General features: G+C 38.8%; 1 protein-coding gene across 1 annotated transcript; it reads right to left on the reverse strand.

The window, feature by feature from the left end:
- Positions 1-7,352: 7,352 nt before the first annotated feature.
- Positions 7,353-16,144, reverse strand: rabggtb (Rab geranylgeranyltransferase subunit beta). Its single transcript, XM_020919873.2, has 9 exons — positions 16,086-16,144; positions 15,735-15,842; positions 14,373-14,570; positions 12,683-12,788; positions 12,501-12,553; positions 12,311-12,421; positions 11,169-11,294; positions 10,554-10,703; positions 7,353-8,933 (listed from the first exon to the last, which is right to left on the reverse strand). The coding sequence occupies exons 1-9, from the start codon at positions 16,086-16,088 to the stop codon at positions 8,793-8,795; spliced, it is 996 nt and encodes a 331-aa protein (XP_020775532.1). The 5' UTR covers positions 16,089-16,144; the 3' UTR covers positions 7,353-8,792.
- Positions 16,145-17,937: the final 1,793 nt, after the last annotated feature.

Here is a 17,937-nt window from a genome sequence, read left to right on the forward strand (position 1 = left end):
TCTTAGTTTAGTCCTGGTTTAGTCTTAGTTTAGTCGTAGTTTAGTCCTGGTTTAGTGCTGGTTTAGTCTTAGTTTACTCCTGGTTTAGTGCTGGTTTAGTCTTAGTTTAGTCCTGGTTTAGTCTTAGTTTACTCCTGGTTTACTCTTAGTTTAGTCCTGGTTTAGTCTTAGTTTAGTCGTAGTTTAGTCCTGGTTTAGTGCTGGTTTAGTCTTAGTTTACTCCTGGTTTAGTGCTGGTTTAGTCTTAGTTTAGTCTTAGTTTAGTCGTAGTTTAGTCCTGGTTTAGTTTAGTTTAGTCCTGGTTTAGACCTGGTTTAGATCAAACTGGTCAAAAATCGGGACATGGCACATTTCTTGTATAAAACTGGGACAAATCATTGGTTTTGTATAAAGCTGGGACAGGGGACACAGACTCAAAACTGGGACTTGGGCATTTAATTAATGAAATCAATCAATCAAATTGTACCGTATTTTCTGCACTATAGGCCACTCTGGATTATAAAACGCACTGTCATTAAATGGTCTATTTTCAAACTTTTTTCACAAACAAACCGCACTGGACTTTAAATGAAACACAACAGTTGGATGGGTCAGTGGGACTTTGTTTGTGGCGTTCACGGTGACTCTGGGCTTTTGTTCAGTTGTGGCGTGTAGGGAGGGTGCTGTCTGGGACCGCTGGATTGTCGGCGTGTTCGCAGTGACTCAGTTGTTCAGTTCGTGTCTAGAAGTGGCACATTGCACTCGCTTTTTCGGTTCGTTCCTCCGTTCTGTTCCTCGTCGGCGTGGAGCGATGAGTGTGTCTGTGGGTGTTTGTCGCCGCACGTGTCTGCTCCGTGTGTGTTTGCTTTGTAGTTTACTGAAGTCGTGCTGGGACACCTGAGTGGATTCGTGTATGGGGAGCTCTGGATTGTGCTACTTGGAGGAGGCTGAAGAGCAACTGGTAGCTCCTGAGCCACAGATTGGAGACATTTACATTAAACTGTCTAAATGTAGGTCTAAACTCTGGCCTCGTGCAGGTGTGAGTGGTGGTAGTCGGAGACTTGCGCCCCCTGCTGGATGTCCCTGGCCTCAATATTACAGTGGTCCAGTTAGTGCAGGACCTTTAGGGGACTTTCAGCTCCATAGTTGAGACTTTCCTGGACTGGGACGAACCCTGGCACCTCTGGAAGACCGTCATCTGATGAGTTACAACAGCTCTGTGTCCACTGCACTGAGTCGATCTGAATGTATCAAGGGCGGGACTGAACCGGGACTGAACCAGGATTGAACTGGGACTGAACCAGGACTGAACAAGGACTGAACTGGGACTGAACCAGGACTGAACAAGGACTGAACCGGGACTGAACCAGGACTGAACCGGGACTGAACTGGGATGGAACCGGGACTGAACCAGTACTGAACCGGGACCAGGATTGAACCGAAGATTGAACTGGGACTAAACCAGGACTGAACCAGGACTGAACCGTGACTGAACCAGGATTGAACCAGGACTGAACTGAGACTGAATCATGACTGAACCAGAACTGAACCAGGACTGAATGGGGACTGAACCGGAACTGAACGGGGACTGAACAAGGACTGAACCGGGACTGAACCGGGACTGAACCGGGACTGAACAAGGACTGAACCGGGACTGAACCGGGACTGAACCGGGACTGAACCGGAACTGAACGGGGACTGAACAAGGACTGAACCGGGACTGAACCGGGACTGAATCGGGACTGAACCAGGACTGAACAAGGACTTAACCGAGACTGAACAAGAACTTAACCGAGACTGAACCAGGTCTAAACCAGGATTGAAGCAGGACTGAACCAGGACTAAACCAGGATTAAACCAGGACTAACCCAGAACAGCACCAGGACTAAACCAGGACTGAATTGGGACTGAACCAGGACCACAGCTGGGACACTGTGTGGACGAGTTGACTCCCACTTTTTGTAAACTAAACATCCATCCATCCATTTTCTTTCTGTTTATCTGGGTCCAGGTGGTTGAGGCAGCAGACTGAGCAGGGAGCCTCAGACTTCCCTCATCCCAGACACTTCCTCCAGGCTGCACTATGGGTGTGCTGTTTCTTGTTGGCAAATTGCTTCTAAATCTGTTATGTAAGAAGTTTTCCCAAACGTGTATTACTGATGACTTTATTTATTAGAATATCAATCTGCTTTTTGGCTTAAGTGTGTTTCATTTGCAAATGTATTTTAAAACATAATCCCCCTCAGTTTAAATCCATGTCGTCGTCAAATCCCAAATGAGCTCCAGCCTCTGTGATGTAAACTCTGTGACTCTGAGTCCAACGTTTCTGCACGCATTTCCCAGTCGAAATTCCGATTCAAGATGTGTTCAAGCTCTTTGGTTGGATCTTCAATTTCTAAGAATAAATGTGGAAATGTGGAGTTGCAGATTTACATCACAGTTGCCTTATTTTCTGAGACAACACTAGTTTATTCTGAAATAACACTAGTTTATTCTGAAATAACACTAGTTTATTCTGAAATAACACTAGTTTATTCTGAAATAACATTAGTTTATTCTGAAATAATACTGGTTTATTCTGAAATAACACTAATTTATTCTGGAATAACATTAGTTTATTCTTAAAAATTGGAAATGGCGCTTCCTTCTATGACATCAGAAGTTATCTCTTTGCAATGATAAGACAACAAGGGATGAACTGGGGCTGATGCAAGATTTTAAAATACTAAATAAATCTGTGATGTTGTATTATCACATCAGACCATCAGGGCTATGCATAAATAAACGCATAAATGACTTCTGGCCTAAATTACTCTGTCTTGCAAAAGTGTTAGAAAAGTTATAAACTTACAACTTATTTAAATAAATGCTCCATTTTGAAGTTTTATCAGTCGGGTTTCAGAAAAAGGTGTTGAGCATCGTGTTCTAGACCAGTGTTTCCCAAACTTTTTTTAGGGGGACTCATATTTTATTGTTGACTGAGTGATCGTGTCTCTGAACAATTAGTATTACTCAAGTTTTAAACAATGAGAAACAGCAATAAAAGGATCCATAAGTCGCCTCTTTGGACATTAAATGTAGCCCATTTCTTTTTCTTTTCAACATTCAATTGAACCAGCAATACTGGAATAAAATAGTCAACAAAATAATTACAAAAAGATTAGAAATTATACAAAACATGTCTTAACATCTCAAGATGTGTCAGAACTGTATTTTGCAGACCTACATGAAGATCATGACAAGGCAATCCAAAAAAAAAAAAAAAAAAAATCTCTTGCAATCCACCTGAGAGCCGTGACCCTCTCTTTGGGAAACAATGTTCTAGACTCCATGTCAGGGCATTAAAACAGTGTAACTTCTCCTCATTGTTTCATCTGTATGTGGAGCACTTACTGTATCACCACATGACATCACAAGGTGGAATAGAGTGTTTTCTGTTTGAGACAAGAACTAAAGAAGCCTAAATATGCAGAGTTTGTGTCTTAAACATGTGTGAATGAAACAGAAAACAACTCCAGCTATCTTTTTGATGAGGAAATATGATAACAGATGAGAAAACGGCACAATGGATTTGTGAACAGTTGATGACACCCTCCAGTGGGCCTGACCTTGAGTCCCTGTGTGTTTTTAATGAGATGTTTGTAAAGTGCTGGTCTCTGTTTGCGCGACGCCTGTGGTTTTGTCTAATCCTCGGTTCTGTTCAGGGAGATAACCCCCTCCACTGACAGCACAACACAACAGAGGAGAGGAAACAAACTTCTGAACTAAAAAAATGAAACAAAACTACTCTGGAAGACAGCGAACTTTTAAAGAAGACATATTGTGTGTGCTGTATAGTTATAATCTATGACACCAGTGGATCATTATGGCTACGTTCAGGCTGCAGTCTCAAGTGACCCCAAATCTGATTTTTTGGCCCCTATGTGACCTGTATCTGATCTTTTAATGGCACTTTGAATGACACAGATCCAGTTTTTTCAAATGTGACCCAGATCACTTGGATATGTGCTCCTAAAACTGATACATATCCGATCTTTTGACATGCGGCTTCAGTCTGAACAGCCAGGTCGCATTCATCCCACCTACACGTCACAAATGTACACAAACGTTCTTCTTCTCAAATTAAAATTGTGTATGAACTCTGTGTTAGTGAAGCAGCGAAGCACATCACAATCCCTCCGCTCTCAGCTGCGACTCTGGACCCACACGATCTTTTCTACGGACGTTGCTGCCACTGCCCCGCAAAACTCCATGGCCAAAAATCCTCGTCCTTCTCCTTCTCAATCTCCTCCTTAAAACAAATAATAATCTGTACATAGAACAGAAAATTACCCTTACAGGAAAATGTAAAAATGGGTAAGGTACAAACCCGAGGCACTCCGACTGAATATATTAAAAGTCCTTTATTACATGAACTGATGACGAATGACTACTTTGCCCTGACAAAGAATACCATCTTGCTGGTCGAAACGCGTTGACGTCCCTTCATGTAATAAAGGACTTTTAATATATTCAGTCGGAGTGCCTCGGGTTTGTATCTTATCCATTTTTACATTTTCCTGTAAGGGTAATTTTCTGTTCTAAGACCACTGCCTTAACCCTCGTAGAGCACCTGTACTGATACTTTTTACTCTTTTAAGACCCAGTGAAGCGCTCTACTTCTCTTGTTTTATCTAAATAATCTGTACATGTTCAGGCTTCGGCAACTTTAAATTGCCAGGTGCTCGTGTTCACGTTTAGGCGACTTCCGTAAACACTGAGCACGCTCGTCGTGTCCTCCAATGCTCATGCGGGACACTTTTGGGGTGTTTAAAGTTCACACTGGAGATCACAAGTTGAGTCCCAAGTCTTAGTACATTTTATCAAGTCAAGTCTCAAGTCCTAAAAGACTCAAGACTCTAAGTCTGACTTGAGTCCAAGTCACGACTCGCAAGTCCCCACCTTTGTCAGGTAAGAGCATTTGTCCACAGATCAGAAGGTTGACGGTTTGAATCCCGCTTTCGACATAAACATCACGGGCTGAGCGGTCAGATCTGCCTTTAAGGTTTTATTCTACTTTATTATTATTATTTTATTTATTGATTCTATTAGTTTCCTCATGGTTGAAACATAATTCTGCCCAAGGGCCCATCTCGTACAAAATCAACTTTTCAGAGCTTTCTACTTTCTAAGAGTGATGTGTGGACTTTGTATATATCACCAAAGTGGTTTTTAGATTGATTTGGTGTTTTTTTAAACAAATTGCAGAGTATTTCTGCCACCCTCCCACGTGACAACGAACTAAAGCTGCTACAACGATGACGCGGCAGATACACCTATGACGCGTTTGACGTAGCAGAAAGCGCTGGAAACTGTCTTGTGGATTGGATGAAAGGTGAAAAAGCGCTGTATAAAAATGTGACCAAACTCCACAGACACGGCCCTGGTACGGTGCCGCCACTGAAACGTAGAACCTTCTTGTGAAAAAGCGTTAACCACTCTGCCGCTGTATCTGAAATGCCAGTGAACCGTTGAACTGTTGTCCAACGACCACAGTTTGTCCAGGGTTTTTACCGAGGCTGGTTCCATTTGCAAATATTAAATACTTGAAAATGTCAGCCAGGCCTAATGGTTTATATTATCAAAGGTCAAATACCCTCTTACTTAATATGAGCAAATTAAGGTGGATTGCTTTTCTGAATGTGGACTTCTTTTTGTGTGAGACAGCAGTAAGACTTGTTGTGGTCATTTGGTCCAATGGTTATGGCGCCATCTAGAGGTGCCCTTCAAACTCAATGAAATATGAAAAAAATAAATAAAAAATCTGAAATGTTTGTGTTCTTACTGTGATCATCTGTCACCTGTAACTTGGTCTGGTTCAGTCTCCATGAAAGTAGAAAGGTTTAGACTAAGCTTTGACCTCTCCATGGAGAAAAGCGGCCACCAGAAAAGTTACACAATGCATCTTTAAATGTTTATTGTCTAAACTGAGTTGGAATTTGCTGTGTAATTGCCAGATTGCAGATTTGTTGACCTGGTTTATGGTTCATATCTTTGCAATTACTGAGACTCTCGGTTTGTGTCAGTATAAATAAACGAAAGTGAAATGAGTTTTTCACAGTTGATACTTTGCAGCTGATGTCATCAACATTCCCTGGGGGTGTGATGCTAACTGTAGGCACTACTCTGTCTGAGGCTTTGTTAGATTTTATTTGAGCTTTTTAACAAAATCTAACCAGAAAGAATGGACTGAGCTGAAATTAGGGTTCCCACTCTTTTTCACTAACAAAATTTAAAAACTTCCATGACTTTTGACCTAAAGTGAATTTTCCATGACTTTACGGCACATGTGTAGAACTGATCAAACCTTTAGGGCTAAATATGAAATGTTAACTCTTTCCACTCACCTTGTGGTTTGGTTTTATAGTTTTTTAACATTCAAAATACTGTAGTAGCATGAAAGTAAACTGTGCTAAAATTCTATGACTTTTCCAAAACTTCCATTGAATTTACAAAATTCCTGACTTTTCAAAGCCTGGAAAATGACATTTTCAATTTCCATGACTTTTCCAGGATTTCCATGACTGTGGGAACCCTGTGAAACTAAAACAGGTGAGCTGATTTGTGCAAGTCCCTCTAACATGATGGTAAATGGTCACATTTTTCTATAGTGCTTTTCCACCTTCAAGGCACTCAAAGCACTTTACAAGGAACCACTCACACATTCACACACCGGTGTACGCAGACACTGTGGGCAAGGTGGGTTAAGTGTCTTGCCAAGGACACAACGACAACATTCATCTGTGGGAGCTGGAATCACACCAGTGGATCAGTGGATCTGACTGCTCAACCTGTGCTGGAATCGAACCACCAACCTTCAGATCAGTGGGCAAATGCTCTACCAACTGAGCTACTGCCGCTACTGCCAAGTCTCCATTACAGTCACAGTTAGTCACTCTCATCTTTTTGTCGAAAATCAAACTCCTAAACAGAACCATGGACACTTGGACTGATCACAGGCTCCTGAAAATGTGGTGTATACATCAATTTAAGATATTTTCTTGAGATTTCAGACTATCTTCAAAACTTTTTGACAATTGTTAATTCATATGTCGGATCATCATATTCACTGCTGAACTTTCCACCATAAACGCATAAACAGAACACCCCCAGCGTAATGTCACCACAAAGAATCAGTAGCTTCAGAAAGTGATGCCGTCATTCAAACCCAAAGACATATTAAACGTATAGGTCAATTTTCAGGATCTAAACCAAACAAACGAAAGGGCTCAAGATTTGTGGATCATAGATTTGGAGATTTCTTCCAAAAACAGCCTCTTCAAATCCCCTTTTCTGTACTTTACGATACAGTTTAGAAAAAAGAAAACACAACATTTAAATTATTACGTTTTTATTTACATATACACATCACAGAGATGTTGTACAACTGCTTTTGAGTGGGAAACAATAAAACAGGAGAACAGAAACCATGTGTACTATGCTAGTGTTGATAATTCAGTTCATCTATTAACTGGTTATAGGCTAAACACACAAGATACGTTTTTCCAGCGTTTCATGTTTGGTCTGGTGTAAAATGGAGACATAAAAAGCTGTACAGACTTTGTATTATACGGAATGCTTCAGTTGTATGGATTAAATAGTGATAATGAGATTTTAAACAGATTATAGATCCATTTTGAAAACTTACATAGTGCTTTTATTTTGAAGATACTGTAACTTTTTGGTTGGGGGTCCATCACCTGCTTGTTTCTAAGGAGATGTAAATATTCCACAGTATGATATGAAACAGCTCTACCTTAAATTTATTCAGTTACAGGTGGTTTTATAGCTCAAAAATACCCAGAAAAACAGGCATTCTGATTGAAGTGACCTGTAACTTGTTCTGATTTGGTCTCCGTGAAGATAGAAAGGTTTAATGTCATACTGTGAAACTTTCCAGACAAGGCAGTTGCTTTTACACGGAGAAAAAGAATCTGACGGACCCTCCACCAGAAAAGTTACACAATGCACCTTTAAAACTACCGTCATTTACAATTACAGGTGTTTTTGTGACTCAAAAGTGCCTTAAAACATGTATTCCTAATTTTGAGCAGGGTAGAATACAAGTTTAATGCCATACTGTGGAACATTTCAGACACAATAATGAAATCTTCACCTTTAAAAGTCCTGTATTACATAAAATTGACTTTGAAATTGAGTTTTAGTCATGTTATAATGTTGTAACCTCCTCAAAAACAGACCTGGATTTGTGTTTTGTTTCAATCACACAAGTTTGAGTAAGCCTTCATTATTAGTCTGTCTAAATCTCCAAAGCTCAAAATGCTCTGTTCCACCTTGTGATGTCATGAATTGGTACTTTTCAAGTTAACAGCTGTATTTTACCGTTAATTCAATAGAGATTGACAATTCCAGTTTCAGAAATTATCCAAATGATTCTAGTGAAAGTGTGCGGAGTTTAAAAACACAAAAAACACAGTGGAGAACTATCTGTGTTACCACTGAATGACATCATAAGGTAGAAATGAGTTGAATTAAACTGTGAATGAAACAAAACACAACTCCAGATATGTTTTTTGATGAGGAAACAACATTATAAAATCAAAAAAATTAGCAGTATGCGCCCTTTAACACAGCGCACTTCCCGCAGAACTTGTCCTTGTAACTGTTTGAGTCGTACCTTGATCGTTTGTGACTTATTTGGTATTTGAGCAAAACGTGAAAGCATTACCAGTCTTGAGTTGTATTCCATTTATGTTTGAGGTGGTTCTTGTCTGTCTTTGAACAGTTTGTGGCGCACACATAAGCGGTGGGGGCTAGCTGAGCACGTCCGGCTGCAGTCCTCTCCTCTGTAGAACGTCTTCAGGCATACACAGCACCGGGTTCACCGCCTTCACCTGCTCGTCCCCCAACAGAGACAGACCTGCCACTCCGAACAGCGTGTGGAACGGGTCCACCTACAGGACACACGGACAAATGATCAATAATTATAATCATCAGAATAAATAAGTCAAAAGTTTGGACACATATTCAATGTTTTTTTTTTCTTTCCACATTTTATATAAATACTGAAAACATCAAATATATAAATGCTATCAGTGTATACAGTGCTTAACAAATGTATTAGCCCACCTGTCATGAAATCAAGAAAACATAAATAACTTCATAGTATATCAAAAACTTGTTTCAAATTAAAAATTTTAAATTTTTTAATTTCAATTTCAATCACAATTTGTTATTCATTAAGAAAATTGACCGATTGGATTAACAAAATAGTCCTTATAAATAAATAAATAATAATAAATAATAACCAAAAATGTCAATATTTTGTGTGACTACCTTTGGCGCATTCTTGCTGGCACTGTTTTTGTGTAGTTTTGCAAAGTCTTTTTTTGTTACTGAGTTCCAAATAGTTTCTAGCTGGTCCCAAAGACTTGCTTTGGATGAGACTTTGGTGTCATTTTTGGAAAATATTAAACTTGAAAATGTATGGATAGCAACAATAGTTAAATTTTAGCATTGAAGATATCATTTTGATAGAAAGATCTTGCATATACTGGTGGATTAACCCTTACAGAAACATAAAAAGATATGTTGGTAAACAGAAATGTTACGTTAAATTACTTATGGCAGCAGTGACAAACACCTTAAACTGGGTGGGGGTTGTAATAAATTTAAGCATATAAAAAACACAGCTGGCCCGCATTCCAAATAGGAAGAGCCTCTATTCACGCTTAGGTAACAAACCAGGAAGACGTTTGGAAACATGAGACGACAACTTCCGGTATGTTGAAAATAAAAAAATGTGTCCAAACTTTTGACTGGTCATGTATATCACTCAGGATAAGCTTTTTACATTATTTGAAGACCATTCCTTTGACGTTTCATGTTTTGCAACAATCATATAACAAACTATTAGTAAGTTATAGTAAAACTCACAAACATAAATCTGTGGGATTTTAAAATGATCTGTATTGACAAATATCAGTGATTGGTTGCAGCAGATTGGAGTCAGCTCAAAAAAATCCATATCAGACCATCCCTAATTTAGAACTTTGTCGCCCTCTGCTGGGGGACAGAGAGAGGACACTGAAGTGGCTCGTTAGGAGGACAGCCCACAGAGTTAATAATGAAAGAAGCATTCATTAAAAATATGATAATATATTTAAACTGTCCTATATTACACAAAATTGACTCCTGTGAGCTTTAAGTCATGTTATAATGTTGTTATTTCTGTGTTTCGTTTCATTCACACGTTTGACAGCCCTTTATTATTACTCTCTCTGCAAAGCTCAAAATGCTCCGTTCCTCCTTGTGATGTCATGAAGCTGAACATTTACCTTTTACCTTTAGTTCAGTAGAGATTGATAGTGACGGTGAATGAAGCTTAAAAGCATAGTGGAGCACTTCCTGCATTACCACATGACATCACAAAGTGTTTTCTGTTTGAGCGAAGAGCACAGCCTAAATCTGCAGGGCTTGTCTGTCAAACATGTGTGAATGAAACAAAACACAACTCCAGGTCTGTTTGTGATGAGGAAACAACATTATAACATAAATCACGGTGTCAGTCTCACCATGTCTCCCGGGCGGTCGGCGAAGCCTCCCGTCTCCTCGTCCTGACAGGCCAGGATGAAGGCTCGTAGTTTGCCTTTGTCGATCCAGTGGATTTTACCGATGATTTTTAGAGACGCCAAAACCCACCACGAGTAGCACACGTCTGGGAGCTGAGCAGAAGAAAGTATAGGGTAGTACTCAAGATATTAAAACAGTAATATATTATGACAGAGTTCTTGGCAATAAAATGTATCAATATAATGTGATTTTCAACATTAATTCGTAGTACTTTTTTATATTCTCATGTGGTCTTATATCTGTGTAATCCCTCAGTGGTCCTGGTTGGTTCCATAGTTGTCCATGGGCGTATAAGAGTTTTTGTGCTCTTATACTTGTTCTGATACAGCTCAAGATCATTCTAAAGCTATTCAGAAAAGGTTCAGTTCTGTCCTGAGAATGGGACTTTTTCAGTATTAATATTTATTAGTAGTATCAAAACTAGATACTACTGCTAGTGCCTGATTTTCTATACTTTTGACAATCATAATATCTAGCCCCAGTGATAATGACTTACTATTGTTGAAACAGTCTACTATATCATTTGTGGTTTTGCAGATCCACTGTATTGTACTTGCCTTCTCTGGTCGTCCGTTGAGTCCTCCTGAGGGCAGCTGGCGCTCACAGAGCCACCAGCCCAGCAGGTCTGCATTCACCTGGTGCAGCTGCCCAGTGAGGGACAGGAACCCAGTGCAGCAGTAGATCTGAAGAGGAGACGGAGACACATGAGGAGGACGCTGCAAATTTCTCTGATCTGGCCAAGATTTTAAAACTTATAATCAGTATATTCATCTTGTTTTCAGATTTATTATCTACTTACTAGTTCTGAGACTGCTTAATTCTAGTCTAGAGGTAGTTAATTTTAAGATAACATGTCAAGTAAAATTATCTTGCTGCATGGACAGATAATTTCACTACTTTTAAGTCATTTTCTGATAGATTTTCGTGTTTATATCTTAAGTTTTGGTCAAGCTTTTTTGCAGTGGAGGAGCAAGAAAATGGGAACAAAGCAGGACAAAAAACATACATTACATAAGCATTAAAGGTCCCATATTAATGTATGTTCTGATCTATGTTATAACATTGTTTCTTCATCAAAAACATACCCAAATTTGTGTTTTGTTTGTTGTGTTTGTTTTGTTTGAGCTTTGGAGATGTAGACAGACTAATAATAAAAGGTCACTCAAACATGTGAATGAAGCAAAACAACTCTGGGCATGTTTTTGATGAGGTAACAACATTATAACTTGGCTTAAAGCTCACATAGGACTTTTAAAAGAACAAGTAGACATTCATTATGTAGTTTTAGATGCGGCGTTGTAGAACATCAGACCAAGGACACTGCAAAAAAAACTTAAGATATAAACTCTTAAATCTATCAGAAGGTGACTTAGTAGTGGTGAAATTATCTTGCTGCATGGACAGATTATTTTAAGATAACTTGTCAAGTAAAATTAACTACCTCTAGACTAGAATTAAGCAGTCTCAGAACTAGTAAGTAGATAATAAATCTGAAAACAAGATGAATAACCTGATAAATGTTTTAAAATCTTGGCCAGATCAGACAGATTTGCAGTGCAGCAGATGCAAATTCCGGGTCAGGTTTTGTCACAAATGCTTAGTTCTGTTCTTGAGGCAGCAATGATGGTTTAAAATAATAGTAAAATCATAAAACAAAGCTATAAGTATCATTATTGTAAACCTGATTAGATGAACTCACCTGCCCAGCATGAGACTCTGAACCAGGTCGACATCCAAAACCTCCATCAAAATTCATACAAGACAAAACAAACTCTACGGCTTTGTCTACGTTTATGGCGTCCATCTTCCCCTTTGAAAACATGATGCAGACGATGAGTTTATACTTGTAACATTTGAATTCACTTTAATTTAGAAGACACACAACATACCAGTAATGCCAGTGTAGCCACAGCACAGAATGAAAAACGTGTGTCTATTTCCCCTAAAATTAGACAGAATATATTATAATAAGTAGGTTAAGTTTTTAAAAAGGGGTATTTTACATATTTTATACTCTAACATGCATTTTATTGATTTGTTACTAACACACATCACACTCAAGGACGCTCACCCCACTTGTCTCCAGCGAAGGATCCGTCCTCCTGCTGCAGCCCCTTCACGTACTCCACCACTCTGTCCACGTCCAGCGCGTCCATGCAGTCGTACAGACACAGGATCTAAGGAAAAGGACAAGCTGATTTCACAACTAAACTGTGTCCTATGTAGTTTAACGTAAAAACATCAGTCACTAAAACAGGACTGGCTCTGACGCTGGGATCCAGATTCATCTCTAATAGTCATGATTATCTTATGACTTTTTATTGGAGAGGTCTACACTAGGGATGGGCATTCGATTAAATTTTCTTAATCGATCGTTAATTCTTCCGACGATCGATTATCGATTAATCATTAACGTGTTTATATTAAAATGATCATCATTATTATTACTATCTGCACTACTAACCTGCATACATAAATTCAACTTTACGACATATAAACCGTAACGACTCTAGAGCCACATCAGTCCGTTTGAGATTATAATGTGTTTAACGCAGTTTTGCGCAACTCTCACAAAAACGAAACTTAAAACCGCATCGCTAATTTGCAGAAACTAAGCGAAGATAAAACTACAGCTCTCGTGTCGCTGATGCGGTCAACTTCTGTTGGATTAAAAGACATGACTCAGTGGAATACAGGTTAGTGTGACCATATTTGCGTTTGTCAAAACCAGGACACCGTACGGGGGGAGGGAGGTGGGGACTCGTCATCGACATTGCGCGACTCTCACCTGGTAAAACTTTTTCCCACTGGACACCGAAACATATGTGCTGCTTTATACACTGTGCACATGGACTCACACTTGTCCCGAACGCAACGGAAAGCGTGGAATTTCTTGTACAAGTCATCGTTAAATACGCATTTGCGTTGCAGACTGACCGACTGTTTGTGTCTCGCTCCTTCTGAGTGCAAAGAGCTACATGTACGGACCCCTGTTTGGTCACACTACACACAGCAACCTACATTCGGTTTGTCGATTAAAATGAACGTAATCGATGAAATTCTTAATGATCAATTATCGATTAATCATGCCCATCCCTAGTCTACACCCAATCCTCTTTTTTGTGTTAAATGGCAATTATTAAGTGTCTGAATATAGAAAATTTATTGTTTGTCCACTGATTCGAAGGTGGGCAGTTCAAATCCCACAAAATTGGGAGAGCGGTCAGATCCACTGACCCACAGGTTGGTGGGGTGATTCCAGCTCCTACAGATGAATACTGTTGTTGTGTCCTTGGGCAAGACACTTAACCCCAGAGTCTGCGTGCACTGGTGTGTGAATGTTTTTTTTTTTTTTTTATTATTAATTTTGTTAAGTTTTAAGACACCATATAGTGACAAATAAAAGACAAAAAACAAACAGAAAACTAACAATACGAACACTGCCACAAAATATAAATAAATTAGTACAGATTGACACATGCGTTTGTGTGCACATATTAGAGATCTATAGCACTGTCACACACACACACACAGCACAAGTGTGGTGGTTCCTTGATGTAAAGTACTTTGAGTGACTTAAAGGTAGAAAAAGTACTATATAAAAGAAACCATTTTACATTTTAATATCTAAAGCTATTTAATATTTATTTAAATAAACAAAAATCAAATTAAAAATCCACCAATACAAGGGGAAAAAAATCGATTAATTATTATAATAATAATTAGTGCAATATAATAGAGTGCCATAGCCTTGCGCTCACCTGCACAGCGCTGAGAGTGTAGAGCAGGTGGGGGTCGTGTCCGATGCTAGCGCTGATGCCTCCGCTCTCGTGTTGACAGGATTTTATAAACTCTATGATCTCAGCGCGGTTCATTCTGTGCAGCTGCCCCATCAGGTCCATTACCGTCAGACCCCAGTAGATCCCACTCATCCTCAGGTACTCCGACAACGTGTACTCCTGCAGACAACAGTACCTTTTACTACACAGAGGGATTATAACGTGCACTGTCGCACTTTTCTGATGGTGAGTGTGCCGCCTGCTTGCTTCCATGTGGATGGATTTCTTTGCCTAAAACTAGGGTTGTCAAATGGTACTACTCAAATAGCAGTAAAAATATGCTGCTGGAAAAGTACTCTGGGAAGAACAATTCCTTCAAAATTCTAAACTGGGACACACCTGGGTTGGGATCTTGGTATAAATAAAACAGTGAAAAGAGCGTATAACATTGTGCATTCTCGTGTGAGTAATAATCCGAGGGACTTTGATACGATACATACCTCGATACAGTGCACTTTCAATTCGATACGATACACTTTAAATCGATTTGATATGGTTCAATAAAAAAATAAAGACAAAATCATGACTGTGATACTAAAAGTCTTTGTTAAACCACTTCTTGTACAAAGTTCATATGGAAAACGCCCATTTTACTCATCAAAACAGTGAAAATGTCAAATGTGTTGCATAAACGAGTTTCTTTCCTCTACACAAGTAACAAAACTGTAGCACTGTAACAAAATAATTAAGTAAAATACACTAAAAAATACTCTTGGCGATAATTTGTAAATTTGCTATTGTGTCCCTGATGCACTGAGGTTTGAATGTATGGCGTGTGTTGTATGTATTTGTCTTTCTTTTTATTTTATTATAGACTGTGCACGACCAGAGATGTGCAAATAAAGTTGATTGGTTGACACATTAAACTATATGATATATTGATATTTTGATATTTTTGCACAACCCTATCATTCACAAACATGGATTACAGAATTTTGGCAAAACAAATGACAATTTATGCTCCTCTTTACTGTTGGCAGGGATCAGATTAGTCAAAAATTGTGTTAGTCCTGTTTTAGACCTGATGTAGTCTGGGTTTAATCTTAGTTTAGTCTTGGTCAAATTGGTCAAAAATAGGGACACCTGGGACATTTCTTGTATAAAACTGGGATAAATCAGTGGTTTTGTATAAATCTGATGGACAGGGGACAGAATTCTACTAAACCTCAACACTATGAGCTCCATTCCTGCAAGAATAAAATGAACTGCAGCTTCCAAGCATCAGAATCATCACGAGTTTCAAAGCCCAGCCCCAAATGCAAACCACACATCACATTTACTCACATAATCGTCCTTTTTAGAGCCATAACTCGCGATGTAGTCCGCGTGTTTGTCCAGCAGCAGGGTCGACGGGGCATCCGGCTTAATGATCACATCTTTTATTTGAGTCCCCTGGAAAATGAAAACAAAACATTTCAGTAAAGTGACAGCCACGATGCTAAAGCTACACATTAGAAAACATAGAGCGCAGATGCTAGCTCAAAACATAACACGTTTTTCTATATTTTCGTGCCATCTCCCGATAGATCCACACAATTATTCATCTATAAAACACACGCAACTTAATCTTATCAATGATATTCAGAAATGTGACAAAAACGAAGGTTAAATGCCAAAATAAAGCACATTTATTACCATTGTGGATCTTTTTGCATGAAGAGCTGCTTCTTCTACAGGCACGGTCGCTCTTTGGCGCCCCCTGCGTCTGCTGTAAAAACTGCATCTTGTGTTTTTTGTCATTAATTATTTATTTCACATTAAAATCTTATTAGACATTTACTGCTGTTTGTGTAAATAAAGTAAAATATATGCACTATTCATTTTATATAGTTTAAATAAAATTTTAATGCAAAACAATCAAAGTATATAGCCTGCACTACAGTGGTACTACAATAGGGTGTACAGACATCCAGTGATTTGTCCCAGTTTTATACAAGAAATGTCCCAGATGTCCCTATTTTTGACCAATCTAATACCTGCCAACAGCAAAGAGGAGCATAAACTATCATTTGTTTTGGTAAAATACAGAAAAGCTGCTTAATAATGACCAAAACACAAAGAAAATATGATTATACTGACTCACATTTTAGTCATGAATGGGCCGAATGCAGAACAGTTTTCCTTAATTACACAATTTCGTATTACCTACCACCTTAAACCGGGGGTGTTCCAGTTTTTTGTTTTGAAAATCGAGTCAGCCTATACTACAATCACATCTGAACCAGTACCTTAGCCTGCAGATGAAGTCTTTTTCATTCTCAGTGTATGTCACAGGCCATGACTAGGGTGACAAGACCAGATTTTCAAAATTCAAAACTGGGACACACCCGGGTTGGGATGTTATAAATAAAACAGTGAAAAGAGCGTGTAACACTGTGCATTGTTGTCAGTCATCTCTCATCTGAGGGACTTCTATTGCACCATTATTATTATTTTTTCTTTATGGTCATTTGCAAACAGTTTCTGTTTTTTGGCTAAACAAATGCCAGTTTATGATGCTCTTTACTGTTGGCACGGACGAGATTAGTCAAAGATTGTGATAGTCCTGTTTTAATCCTGGTTTAGACCTGAGGTAGTGCTGGTTTAGATCAAATTGGTCTACAATAGGGACACCCACTACATTTCTTGAATAAAACTAGGCCAACTTACTGGTTTTGTATAAATCTGCTGGGACAGGGGACACAGAGCTCAAAACTAGGACTGTTTGAGGTAAATAGGGACATCTTGTCACTCTAGCTATGACTCAAATGAAAGCTCAAAACCACTCACTGAGGTGCAGAGGCTGCACTAGCTCTGGTTTCAGCATTGAAATTGGCAACCCACAAAAGAGACTAATGTGAGACTCTTCTTCTGTGAGCTCATTCTGCTTCCAAACCACCAGTAAAAGCTGTATTTGATTTGATTTGGTCATGTTTATCTAATTTACAATGAAAATCTTATATACAGTTCCTATAAAACTTAATCTTTCTCTGTTAAGTGTCTGTTATTTCTTTGCATAGAATGTTCCGCAATATGTTATAATTACAGTTGTAGATCTTCATGTAGATGAGCAGGTGATGCTACTGGGCCATGTTAACAGGTCTAATCTGTGGAGAGGCGACACTACTCACAGTAAGTATCAGAGGTGGGGACTTGCAAGTTGTGACTTGGACTTGAGTCACTATTTTTAGGACTTGACTTGAACTTAAGCCCTGTGACTTGAGAAAACTTTCTATTCTGACCATAATGATTCGCACTAAGATCTTGACAAGACATTTAAAAAAGAAAAAATTGCAACTACAGCTCTTTTACATAAATACTCATAAATACACCATGACTTTTAAAAGTACAGTTTAGCTTAAAATTCATATAAATTGCAAAAATCTAACCTATATTTGGTACTTCAGTTTAAAGAATTTAAATATCTTGAAGCTCAAAGCAGATGACTTGGACTTAACTTGGACTTATAGGCCACTGACTCCAGACTCGACCTGCCTTGTCTTTGACT

The sequence above is a fragment of the Boleophthalmus pectinirostris genome, unplaced genomic scaffold, assembly GCF_026225935.1.
Source record: "Boleophthalmus pectinirostris isolate CB_2022bp ecotype Guang Dong unplaced genomic scaffold, ASM2622593v1 HiC_scaffold_16, whole genome shotgun sequence".
NCBI classification, from domain to species: Eukaryota; Metazoa; Chordata; class Actinopteri; order Gobiiformes; family Gobiidae; genus Boleophthalmus; species Boleophthalmus pectinirostris.

Coding starts and splice junctions, on each gene's coding strand:
- rabggtb (XM_020919873.2), bottom strand. Junction 14,571..15,734: donor GCTCTAAAAAGGACGATTAT/GTGAGTAAATGT, acceptor TGTTGTCTGCAG/GAGTACACGTTGTCGGAGTA. Junction 11,295..12,310: donor CAGAGTCTCATGCTGGGCAG/GTGAGTTCATCT, acceptor TCTCCTCTTCAG/ATCTACTGCTGCACTGGGTT.